This window comes from Mesoplodon bidens (genome assembly GCF_964165515.1).
Source record: "Mesoplodon bidens genome assembly, chromosome: 13".
NCBI lineage: Eukaryota > Metazoa > Chordata > Mammalia > Artiodactyla > Ziphiidae > Mesoplodon > Mesoplodon bidens.
The window spans coordinates 2,323,867-2,336,993 of record NC_138169.1 but is presented as its reverse complement, the minus strand read 5'-3'; the positions used below and the strand labels follow the sequence as shown (position 1 = coordinate 2,336,993).

The 13,127-nt window shown below is 48.1% G+C and overlaps 1 protein-coding gene across 5 annotated transcripts; it reads left to right on the top strand.

The window, feature by feature from the left end:
- The first annotated feature begins 3,882 nt into the window (after positions 1–3,882).
- Positions 3,883–8,659, top strand: RAN (RAN, member RAS oncogene family). 5 transcript variants are annotated; one of them, XM_081253398.1, is made up of 7 exons: positions 3,883–3,980; positions 4,575–4,620; positions 5,048–5,132; positions 5,212–5,337; positions 6,583–6,770; positions 6,894–7,064; positions 7,155–8,659. In XM_081253398.1, exons 2-7 carry the CDS (start codon positions 4,585–4,587, stop codon positions 7,197–7,199), a joined length of 651 nt encoding a protein of 216 aa, XP_081109524.1. In that variant the 5' UTR covers positions 3,883–3,980; positions 4,575–4,584; the 3' UTR covers positions 7,200–8,659. The 5 variants fall into 5 exon arrangements, with proteins under 5 accessions (XP_081109524.1, XP_081109520.1, XP_081109521.1 ...); XM_081253394.1 differs by having other exon boundaries at positions 3,915–3,980; positions 4,578–4,620; XM_081253395.1 differs by lacking the exon at positions 3,883–3,980 and adding an exon at positions 4,053–4,148.
- Positions 8,660–13,127: the final 4,468 nt, after the last annotated feature.

Below are 13,127 nucleotides of genomic sequence, written 5' to 3'. Positions count from 1 at the left end.
GAAAGATTCAGAAAGGTTTGTGTGGCTACAACAGAATTACACGGAGAGAGATCTGAGATGGGGCAGAGAGGTAGGTACAAGATAGGTCATGTAGGACCTGCCTGGCCTTGGGTTTCAGTTATCTGAGTGTGATAGATAGGAAAGCATTGCAGGGCTTAAGAGGGGAGAAGTATGGTCTGATATGTTTTCAGAAGATCACTCTGTGCCTCCCGATAAGATGCACTGAGAAGGACATAGCATCACTTCTGGGGTGTCCCGACCCAAACTGCACACCCTGAATCTAGTCCTGAGGAAATATGAGACACGTCCAAATGGGGGGACCTTCTACAAAGCAATGGGCCTATGAAATACTCAGCAAAAGGGTCCAGGCCATGAAAGACAAAGAGGAAGGTACTGTCCTGGATTCAAAGAGACTAGACAGAAAGAGAAAGACAAATACCATAGGATATCACTTATATATGGAATCTAAAATATGACACAAATGAACATATCTACGAAACAGAAACAGACTCACGGACATAGAGGACAGACTGGTGGTTGCCAAGGGGGAGGGGGTTGGGGGAGGGATGGAGTGGGAAGTTGGGGTCAGCAGATGTAACCTTTTATATACAGAATGGATAAACAACAAGGTCCAACTGGGGCATTCCCTGGCAGTCCAGTGGTTAGGACTCCACACTTTCACTGCCAAGGGCCCAGGTTCGATCCCTGGTTGGGGAGCTATAATTCCACAAGCCATGTGGCGTGGCCAAAAACAAAAAAAAGGTCCAACTGTATAGCACAGAGAGGTCCAGTGGTTGAGACTCTGCACTTCCACTGCAGGGGGTGAAGGTTTGATCCCTGGTCGGGGGTACTAAGATCCTGCATGCCCCGAGGTGCAGCCAGAAAAGAAAAAAAAAAAAAGAATGTATATGTGGGGCTTCCCTGGGGGCGCAGTGGTTAAGAATCCGCTTGCCAATTCAGGGGACATGGGTTCGAGCCCTGGCCCAGGAAGATCCCACAGGCTGTGGAGCAACTAAGCCCGTGAACCACAACTACTGGGCTTGCGCTCTAGAACCCATGCGCTACAACTACTGAGCCCATGCGCCACAACTACTGAAGCCCGTGTGCCTAGAGCCCGTGCTCCGCAACAAGAGAAGCCACCACAATGAGAAGCCTGAACACAGCAACGAAGAGTAGCCCCTGCTCGCTGCAACTAGAGAAAAGCCCTCGCACAGCAATGAAGACACAACGCAGCCAAAAATAAATAAATAAATAAATATTTTTTTAAAAGAATGTATATGTGTATAACTGAATCACTTTGCTGTACAGCAGAAACTAACACACCATTGTAAATAAAGTATACTTCAATTAAAAAAAAAAGAGGGACTAGCAGGACAGGTCAACGTAACGTGTAATCCTGGAGGATCCTGCACCAGATAAGGGCAGGAGGGAGACAACTGCCAATTAAGTCCTGTACATTTCATAATTCGATATTCGATAACATTCGATATTCGATAACAATACGAATTTCCCAATTTTAGTAAGTGTGCCGTGATTATGTAACAGAATGTCCTGAGGTTTTAAGCAGTACACACAGAGGGGTGTCCTGTTTGCTATTTAGTCTCAAACATTGCAGTGAGAAAAAAATCGTATGTGTATATATGATCTACAGAAAAATGTATGTACGATATATTTACTGTGACACAGAAGGCTAGGATGGTAAAGACAAATGATCAAGTAAATAATGTTAACATTTGGGGAAATCAGAGGTAATGGATGCTGAAATTCCTTGTACGATTTTTGCAACATTTTTTTTTGGTATTTGGCAGCAATTTTTTTAAACTACAGGTTAAGCATGGGCTTGCAATCCACACTGGATGCCAGAGACAAGTAAGTACCTCTGTAAACTGCAAACGAACCAATCACCCAGGACCTCTGTCTAGAACAGCTAGTACTCTTGGTTTAGTATATATCCCCTTAGCATTTTTGTCAGAAGAAATTTATTTTGAATGACAAAAGGTATAAACACTGGTGTTCTCACCACCCAGAATTATATAATGGTTAATAGGCTGTCATATTTGCTTCAAATCACCTTTTAGAAAAAAAGAAGCAGACATCGCAGATCAAGTTACGATCTTCGTTGACCTCTCATCGTTCCATCACAATCCTCTTCACCATTTCTTGAGGCGACAGCCATCAGAACTCAGTCTATATCCTTGCACTCAATTTTTAAAAACCTACATTCAAGAACTAATATGGTTTCTGTGTATTTGTAAACAACATAAGCACTGTTATACTGTATGTATAACCTCTATAAAATTATGTAGAGACTGTATAAAGCTAGTATCACATCTTCCTTGAACTTGCTTCTTTTTTCTCAACATTAGCCTTTTGAGATCTACCTAACCCTGCTGATTAGATGAGCTTCATTCTTTTTAAATGCTGTACAGTAAGTCCATAGTCTAGATAACAGATTTGATTTATAAATTTCCCTACTGATGGACATTTATGTAAGTTTAATCTTTTGCTATTATAAATAATGTTGCAGTGATCATTGTTATATTTGTCTTCTTGGGCATATGTGTGAATCGAACTCCAGGGCATCTCCCTAGAAATGGAACTATAAAGGTCATGAGTCATGGACACTTACGTGTTTTATGTTTCTACCTTCCCAAGTGGCCAAACCAGTTTACACTCCCACCAGCCGCATGGAGGTTGGCTTGGTGTTTGCCTGAGGGTCCTTAGGGACCCTCGGACCTGAGTTCCCAGCAGGCAGGTTCTCAGATCTGTTGTGCCCAATTTGCATCACTTGGGTTCCCAGCAGACTTGCCTGCAAGTGTGCTCAGTACTAGGTAGCTAACTCCTTGTCATTTGGGGTTCTCTTTGCTCTGGGAGGACTCCCCATGGTGGCATCTTTCCCAGGGAACTTGACTATCCTGATGGGGCCATTAGCTGTCTGCTCTTGCTGCCAGCCGTGGATGCTTGCTTGGGGAGAGGGGCCACCATATGAGTTTAAGAATCCGTGGCTGTCCAGTCAAATGCCCCAAACTGGCCTTTTATATTTAGGATGTGTGTGAGTTTGGAGGACCCCCTTCGGCCAACATCTTTGCTGAAAGCCAATGAAGGATAATAACCCACACTTGTTGAGCTGGAGGTGTACCTCACTTTCCATCTTTGACAATACGGAGAGGAGGCTATGCCCCAGGAGAATGTAAGTTCTATGCGTGAACAGTTCTTGTCTGGACCCTTGACCCTGGAACCTAAATACTCATGGATTGCATCCCTGGTTTGTCACTAAGATGAGAAGAGCTGCCACGGTTGGAAACACTAAATTTCATCATCCTGTTTGCAGAATTAGGGCCACAAAGGCTGCCGACCACTTAGATGCCCTAAGAATAAAGTGGCCGTCTTTCCAGGGTGGGAAAAGCATCGGTCTCTGCTTCCTTTACTTCCCAGAAGGTCCTGACCGAGACGGGGGCGCGGGGAAAGGGCCGGAAGGAAGGGCGGGTGGGGCGGCCCGCACCCCAACATGGCGCCCGCCCCGGGTCCGCCGTGCCGTGTTTGTACGCAGGGGCAGGGCCTTTGTGTGGGCCACCCCGCGAGTTTCCCGCCCAAGGGGGCCTCGGCCCTCTACCTCCACTTCTGTTCCCGCGGCGGCAGCTGGGCGCGCCTCGTCGCCGTCGGCGCATGCGCGCGCTGGAACCCGCCCTCCGGGCTGGCGCACGTGGCCCCGCGGGACGGCGTGCGTGCGCGCGACCGCCTAGCCTCCAGCGCCCGGCGAGCCGCGAGCCTCTCCCTATGCGCCAGGCCAACGGGCACAGCCGCCGGAGCCGGGGCGGCGTGCGTGCGCGTGCGCGAGGGGCTACGTGAGAGGGACGCAGCGCCGTTGCCCCGCCCACCCTCGGCGCGCGCCGGCGTCGGCTGCGTCTCCGGGCATTTGAATTGCGCTTCCGCCATCTTTCCAGCCCTCAGTCAGACGGGCGCGGAGACGCTTCTGGAAGGTAGTGGGGCCGGGGTGGGGGCCGCGGGGCCGGGACGGGGGCGGGGATCGGGGCGTCCTGGCGGCGGCGGGAGGTGGCCGTGAGGCGGTGGCTGCGTGGCGACCCCGGGCTCCAGGATGAGGGCCTTCCTTCCTCTCTGGCCGCGAGGGCGCCGGGACCCGAGCCGCGGTGGGCCGGGCGGGCGGCCGGGGCGGAGGGGAGGCCGGGCGGCCAGGCCGCGGGGCTGCAGGGGAGATCCGGCCGGGGCGGCCGGACGGAGGGCCGGGGGGCAGCCGGGGCGGCCCGGCCTGGCCGCGGGCCGTGACCGGGCGTTTTCCGCGCCGGGGCCTCGGCTCCGAGCGGGCGCGAGCCGGGCCCCGGCGGCCGGGGGAGCCGAGCCGGGGAGCAGCGCCCCCCCCGCCATCGCCGTCGCGCGCCCTCGCGGCCCCCGCGCGCGCGTGTGCGTGTGTGTGTCGGGGTGGGGGTGGGGTGCGGGCGGCTGGGCTCCGGGGTGGAGGCCTTTGTGGGCCCGGGCACGTGGGGCGGGTCCGGCCATGCGGCCCACGGGCCGCGCCGCCGTTCAGCGGGCCTCACTTCTTTCTCCTCTGCCCGCAGTAGCATCGCGATGGCTGCGCAAGGAGAGCCCCAAGTGCAGTTCAAGGTGGGTGATCCGAGGGGGTCGGGAGGAAGGGCGGTCCCAGGGAGGGGGTCCCCGCGTCCGGACGGTCTTAACGGCGGGGTCTGCTTCGTGACCGCGGCCGGGTGCCGTTGGCCCGCTTCGCCGGCCAGCGTGCTGGTGCTGCGGCAGTGCCTTCGGTCCCCTGACAACGGGGCGGGGGGAGGGGGAGGGGGGGAGGGGGCGAGCCCCGCCCTGCGCGCGGGGAAGCTGGGCTCGGAGCTCCGCCGGTTCGGGTCATTTGTGACATGGGACGGGGCTGCAGTCTTAAGATGCTTTGTCTTAGGTGTGCTCAGGGGGCATGTAGAGTTCTTCCCTGTGAGACGGCGGTCCAGAGCACCGGGACAGTCTCACAATCCCGAGGTCCTGAGACCCGTTCCGGTGTTTACCTCAAAGATATGTTTCCCAACAGCTCGTATTGGTTGGTGACGGCGGTACTGGGAAAACTACATTTGTGAAACGCCATCTGACTGGTGAATTTGAGAAGAAGTATGTAGGTACGTGGGGGAAACGGTGTGTGAAAACGTGTGGGAGATGGATGAGGTCACTGACTAACTTTCCGCGCTTATGTTCCAGCCACCTTGGGCGTTGAGGTCCATCCCCTTGTGTTCCATACCAACAGAGGACCCATTAAGTTCAACGTATGGGATACAGCTGGCCAGGAGAAATTTGGTGGACTGAGAGATGGCTATTACATCCAAGGTAGGCATCTGCCTCGTAACCGGCTGCCTTTGAGAGGATTTGTAGCTTACGGTCCAAGGCTGCTTACAGATCATCAGGTCTGTTCCGGCAGACACGTGCCTAGTGCTGACTGAACTGGCCATCGCGCGTTGCGCTTCGATTCAGGAGCTGGGCTGGCTCCTGAGAGCTGACCCTCAGTCGGAGGGGAGGAGATCCTGTGAAGGTTGTCTGGTGCCGTTTGATTGCATGCTTGCGTCACCGTAGGCACTGTTTTGAAAGAGGTGATGCGATGTATGTTGAGGCTCTTAATTTAAAAACTGGAAGCAACAGACAAGGTGTTGCTGCAGCCGCAGTATTTGAAAACTTAGGTTTGGGTATATATTTTGGTGGTAGTCGATGATCCTTTCTTCTGCACTCCATTAAAAAGGTAGTAAACAGTTTGACCAGATCCTGGACCAGAGGCACTAGGCTTTCATCTTATAAAATGTTGTATAAGACCAGCCGGTTTCTTTTTAAGTTCACTAGGTTTTGCAGAATATTTTTTTCAGAGTGCTTGATTTTAAAAGTGCAAAGGAAGGGAATGCTTCTCATTATACCCAGCAAAAAGATGAACAAAGAAAATGCTCAATGTAAGACTTTCTCTTCTCATGAAAATCGTTGGGAATCTTTCCATGTCTTTTGCCTTACGAGAGTGCGTACAACTGCAAAGATTCCTCCTCTCCCCTCCCCTCCCCCATTCTTTAGCTAAAAATCTGTTTAATGTATCACTCGTACTCAGTGGCTTACCAACTTTATCGTGGCTGTTTCTGCAAGTCAACATAGAGACTTAACTGAGCTTTTAAAAATAGGCACACTATATCCTAGTGAGTTCAGCCATTTAAGAATGGCTACTCTTTTTAAAGAGTAGATTGCTAGATCCTCAGAATATGGGAGGTGAGTTCCCTGGAATGCTGATTTATCGTTGATCTACTTGATACTTTTTTGGGATGAGGCAGAATTTATGAAGTATTACAGGTAGAGAGGTTTCATATGGTAAGCTGGTCTCTCATGGTTTCATGTACAGTAAAAGGGACTTTTAAATGATACTGTGTATTAAAATGATTTGAGATTTTTGAAATTGGTAGAGATCTTGAAAATGAGTAGAGAAACGTGGCTGACCTGGAGATAGGCCTGAGACTGTGAATCTGAGTCCACAGTTCTTAGCATGTTTCATCCATGTAGCAAATTCCTAGGTCTACACTAATTTGCTGTAAATGCTCCTTTCAGCTCAGTGTGCCATCATAATGTTTGATGTAACATCGAGGGTTACTTACAAGAACGTGCCTAACTGGCATAGAGACCTGGTACGAGTGTGTGAGAACATCCCCATCGTGTTGTGTGGCAACAAAGTGGATATTAAGGACAGAAAGGTTAAGGCAAAGTCGATTGTCTTCCACCGAAAGAAGAATCTTCAGGTATGTTTCTTAAAACTTACTGGATTTATGATCCTTAGGTAAAATTATAAGTCCATTAAAGTGCTTCATTAATGTCTTTGATGTATGGGTTTTTAAAATTAATTTTACCTCTCATTAAAACAGTACTATGACATCTCCGCCAAAAGTAACTACAACTTTGAAAAGCCCTTCCTCTGGCTTGCTAGAAAACTGATCGGAGACCCTAACTTGGAGTTTGTCGCCATGCCTGCTCTCGCCCCGCCAGAGGTGGTCATGGACCCAGCGTTGGCAGCGCAGTACGAGCACGATCTAGAGGTATGATGTGTGCGTCTCGGTAGTGAATGCTTTTAGGTTCCTAGTGGTTTTCATGTGGAGCATTAACAACTTTTTCATCTCTCTGTCTAGGTTGCTCAGACAACTGCCCTCCCGGATGAAGATGATGACCTGTGAGAAAAGTGAAGCTGGAGCCCAGCGTCAGAAGTCTAGTTTTATAGGCAACTGTCCTGTGATGTCAGTGGTGCAGCGTGTTTGCCACTTTATTATATAGCTAAGCAGAACATGTGCTTAATCTTTGGGATGCTGAAGCAGATGAATGGGCTTTGGAGTGAATGTGGCAGTTAAAAAAAACAAAAAAAACACGAAACCTTCATTTTTTGGACCCGCATATTTAGGTGTTTTGGAACACAGTTGTTTCCTCGTTGAGTTTCAAATGTGAGACTGCTACAGTCACCTTACAGCATTCAGTGGTGGAATCTTGTTTGTTACTGTCGTCCCCATTCCTTTCCGTTTAGAATCACAATAAAGTTGTATTTCAAATATCTAAGCAAATGAACTCATCCCTCGTTTAAATGAGCATTTTAAAACCACTAACAGGGAAAATTGTGCCATGTTAGTATCTGAATTGCCTTTGCTATTACTACTTAATTTGAAGTCTGTTAGGTTAAATTCTTCTGATTTCCTGTACATGTGAATCATTTCACACAAATGAAATGACAGGTCAACAGTAGTGTATTCGGTAAGTCGTTAAGAGGTGTAAATACTGTCAATGCAGTTAGGCTAAAATAATACCTACCCCACCTGCCTTTTGGCCTAGGTAGTGTCACACCTAGGGAAGAGCTTGTTGGAGATTTGTGTGACCTGTCAGAATAAAAGTGGTACCTGTTTTAGACGTTTCAAATAGAGATCTTAAGAATTGTAGTTGCTTTTATGGCAAAAAGTAACCATGTTCTAATGTAGAGCTTCTCAAAGTCTGACGAAACCGTACAGATGGTTGCGGGAACTTGAGGGACGTCTCATCTGTTAAAAGTGAATATAAATTGTGCGTTTACTTGCCTTTTGTTTCAGCGTTAACATGTTTAACGTAAAGTTGGTATTCTAGGAAGATGTTCCACGTTTACCTGCTGTTGTCAAGTACTCCCAAGCTTTAAAGATGTCAAAGATTAAGGATTTCATTGGATACATCACAGCTTTGATGGTTTTTCTCCCCACAAAGAATTTTTGTGGGCGGTGCAAGGACACAGTAGGATGCTGCAACAAAAAAGTAGGGCTTACATTGGCTTCTCAGTGAAGTGAAACAAGACTGCCAAAGTCTCAGTAGGTTAACCACTTAATGTTCGTATGGTTTCCACATGTAAACGTGAATTGAGTCCGTCTTGCCTGAGTTTGATCCCATCGACACCATACTGTAGCAATTAGAAGTCAAAATAAGAGCTGTTTTGCTCATGCAAGTACTACTGTACTATAGTGCAGTTTACCAAAGTTCTTTAGGTGTCCAGTTATCCTTAAATGATTACTTTCCTACCTAAAAAGGTAGGGAAGGATCACGTCAATATGTGGAGAACTGAAATATAAAGGGTAAAATTGGATGCGTTTTAATTTGTTAAAATATTGAATAAATATTAATAGATTCACTTACAGATTTGAATTGCTGTATATGCTATGCTATATTCAGAACCAGATTTTAACAGATGTGAAGTTTCTTCCCATGATCAGGATGAGACCTTTAATTCAGATAACTTACATGAAGGATATGTGTGTGTAACGTTATGTAGAATGACAAATACGCTGAATCTTAAATGTAACAGTTAAATCTTGCAAGCTACTTGGAGGTGGGAGAGGATTTACGTCACTCGTCGGAAGAAAAAAATTGCCAAATACATTGCTTCTACTTTGCCTGGATTTTCTGAATCACCTGGTGTTCAGTTATCTTGTGGGGAATACGTTTCTGTCTCGTTTATACAAATGGGGACATTTTCCCCTCAGTTTGAAATCTGGTCTCTAACCGGGGAACCTTCAGTTGAAAGCCAAGCTAGAAACGGCTTCTAAGAACAGAATTGGTCGGAGTAAAAGCATACAGTGCTTTTGAAGGCAGTTTCATGTTGTGCCCTGGCCAATTTTTAACAATTTTTAAGACCCCACAGAGTGGGTCTTTGGTCCCATCAATCTCGGAATACCTAGGAAAGGGCAGAGACTGGAGAGATTGCCGAAGACGCATTGAATTTGTAAGACCAGTTGCCTGGCTGATCATGTGCACTAGGTTCTCGTAGTGAGAATTTCTGGTCCCTTTTGTAAAAACATTACTTGAAGAAATTGTGTCGAGCAGCGGTTCAAAATTGGTCTGACTCGGGAGTCGCGCCTCGGCTGGGAGCTCTAGGCGCCCTGCCTGACCGTAACCTGGGCTCGTTCTAAAGCGCCCTGCCGGGCGGGCACGTCACTAGCAACACATCCTTCTCACCTAGAGCCCTGTTGGGGTGAAAGGCCGCCGTGGCCCGTTGCACCTTCCCGTGTAGTAAAGCGCCCTGAGCGGTCCTTGGGAAGCGGCTCTGGCCTGATCCACGTTGCCGCAAGGCCTTGCACGCGTGGATCCTGCCCTTCCGGGTTTGCAGTGTTCTTTCGCAGAACCTCCTTTCTCGTTCCTGAAGGAAGCCCACCAGTTAAGTGCTGCAGCTCCTTTACAGCTCACGCGTTGGGTTTTAAACTGGGTCGGGGGTCCCTGCTGTGACCGTATCACTGGAGCGCCTCGGGCCGCGTCGGGATGGTAGATTTGTGTCAGCGGTGGTCTCCCTCGGCGGCCGAAGCGCCGTGGGGCCAAGGAGCGTGTCTTCTTGCCCCCTCGTGTCCCTGGTCTTATTAAATCTCTGAACCCTGAGGAGGAAGGGAGCTTAGCGGTTGGAGATAGTGCTGGGGTCGATGGGGTTAGGGTGGGGAGGGCAGGGGGGATTTTACGCCGTTACAGTCTGGTGGTTTTGAAGTTTTTCCCTCCCGGAATTTGTAGTTTGCACTGCCTTTGATCCATTTATTCCAGCTTGTCGTCTTTACAGGAGTGGGGAAAGAGTGGCCCTTCGGGAGCTATACCAGTTGTCGAGTCACTAAGTTAGGACAGTGCTGTGGCATGGTCTGTGGTGCCTCAGGTTGAACCATAGGAAGTGGAAGAGGACCCTTGAATTGAGTTGGTTTTCGGTCAGTCCCCTGCCTTTAAGAAGCAAAGGAGAAGCCACCCCAGATGGGTAGTCTTTCTGTGATGTGGGCAGTTCACCCCCTAAATTCTGAGCTCCGTGACCAGGGATATCATGGCGGGCCGGGCAGCTTTCGTCTTGGGAGGTGGGCGGTCAGGAGGCATCTGCAGAAATGCGGATGACCGAAGTGAGTGCCCAGATGGAAACTTAGACAACGCTGTGAAAGCATGACAGGAATTGAATCCGAGTCCTGGGAGGAACGGCAGTGAGGTATTCGAGAGAGAAAAGCGCGTGAGGCCAAGGGAACAAGGCCCCGGGGCAGAGAACGTGGCTGGAGAGCCGTAGACGGGGGTTTTCAAGCCCAGGTACAGATTTCGCAACTTGGGACACCGTGGGGAGACCCTGGAGGAGGGTCACAGTGTCGTTTTAGAAGCTGTGGCAGCAGGAGTGGGCGCCAGCGGGCCAGTGACAGTCCAGCCTTGCCCCACTCAAGTCCATTCTCGACTTCCGCTGCAATAGTTCAGAGGAGGGAGGGTGAGACCGTGGACAAAGCCTCTGTTCATCCAACAAGCATCTCAGCGAAAACTAAATTGAATAAATATCCGCTGGGAGTGCCAGGCACCCTCTTTTTTGCTGGCCACCACACTCACGTTTCTTCCCCAACTTCGCTGAGGTATAATTGACACAGATTGTGTGTGTTTGCGGTGTGCACTGCGGTGGTTTGATACACCGTCCACCATCCATCACCTCACAGTTATTTTTTGTGTGTAGTAAGAACATTTCGGATTACTCTCAGCACATTTCAAGCGTACAATGAAGTAGCATTAACTACAGTCACCATGCAGTACCTTTGATCTCCAGGCCCCATTCATCTGGCATAACTGAAACTTGGTGCCCTTTGACCAACATCTCCGCATTTCCCTCTCGTGCACGTCTCCGCAGCCCCTGGCAGCCACCTTCCTGCTCTGCTTCTACAGGTTCACCTTTTTCTTTAGATTCCACATGAGACTATTGCCATATACACTATTTGTCTTTCTGTCTCTGGCTTATTTCACTGAGCATAATGTCCTTGAGGTTCATTCATGTTGTAAATGACAGGATTTCCTTCTTTTTTAAGGCTGAACAATTTTCTGTCATATATGTATGTATGTATGGATGGATGGATGGATGGATAGATAGATATATACACACACACTACATTTTCCTTATTCATTCATCTGTCGATGGACACTGAGGTTGATTCCGTATCTTGGCTGTTGTAAATAAATCTGCTTCTTAAGACAAGGGGGTCTTAAAAAAACTGAGCTTCCGCAAGCAGTAGCGGTGAGACTTAAACCTATTTAAAGTTACGAATTCAAGACCAGTTGTTTGCAGACAAAACTGTCGGTCAGGCGAGATGGTTATGTTGTGATCCCCTAGGCAAGAAAGATGGGAAACCAAAACGTTAGGAAGGATCCTTTATTCTAGACAACACTGAAGCCAGCCTGGCAGAGTGAACTGATGGGCCATTTGGGGGTGAGCAACGTTTGCTTTTTTATTTCCTCACACGTCTGACTTTTTTTTTTCCCAAAGAGAAAAATGTCATATACTTTATGGATTAAAAGTTTAGGGATTTGAACAGTTAAAACATACACAGCCACCACATTTTCCGTTTACCATTCAGAGGTAACTTGTCGATATTTTGTCGACATTTCAAATCTTCCCTCAAAGAGTGGGATTGATTATACTATAATATTGTTTCATAAACATTTTTCACTTTTTATTAGGGGCTTTTCCACATCAGATGGTTTTATACCACTTTCAGTAATTACGTAGTAACCCACAGCGTGGATGGGCCATCCCATCGTCAGACACATTCTTTTGTTTGTTCGGGTTATGTTTCTCTGTTCTCTGCTCTTCGTTTGGTTTTCCAAATGCATTGAACTTCCACGTCCTTTCACCTCCATGTACTACTAAAACTGTCATGTTTCTAAATTTTAACTTTGGAAGATGGGTGGAAAATCAAAATTATTTTAAAAATCTTTTGTGTGTGTGTTTTGCCATATCATCTTCAACTTTCTATCCCCGTGTCTGATTGATGCAAGATGCAAACATACTAGTCTGTGCTGAATTAAACACATTTTATTAAATAGTTTCCTTGCTGCTACTTATTCTGTGAATTCATGTTTTGTGTTTCCACAGACACTCAAAGTGAGGTGTATACTCTTACCCCCTTTTTCAAGTATTTATATTGTGTTATGCTCCAATTTGGAGCTCAGAAAATATTGACTGGTGATGGGATTGGATTATAGGGAGAAGATCTGGAAGAAGAGTAGGGCTAACCAAAGAAAACTGCCCTGAGGAAAAAGGAAGTGGAAAGCTTAAATCTCAAAAACAAAACCAAAACACCACATGATGGTACAGTTCTGGAAGGGAGCTAACTAGTTTCTTTTTGTTAGCAATTTTACCCCTTAAAATTGGGTTTGGTTTGGTTTGGTTTCCCATCTTTCATGCCTAGAGTATTATGCCTTAAGGCATAATCTTACCTTTTACGAATAGTTGCCTGTAATTAAATAGTGGGGCTAAGGTGGCCTGTTCTTTTTTTTTTTTAATTTTTGGTTGCATGGGGTCTTTGTTGCGGTGCGCGGGCTTCTCACCACGGTGGGTTCTCTTGTTGCGGAGCATGGGCTCTAGGCGCGCGGGCTTCGGTAGGTGTGGCATGTGGGCTCAGTAGTTGTGGCTCACAGGCTCTAGAGTGCAGGCTCAGTGGTTGTGGCTCACGGGCCTAGCTGCTCCGTGGCATGTGGGATCTTCCCGGACCAGGGCTCGAACCCGTGTCCCCTGCATTGGCAGGCGGATTCCTAACCACTGCGCCACCAGGGACATCCCAGCCTGTTCTTTTCTAAGACCACGTTTGGCCGTTCGGTTGCTATCAAGTCCCACT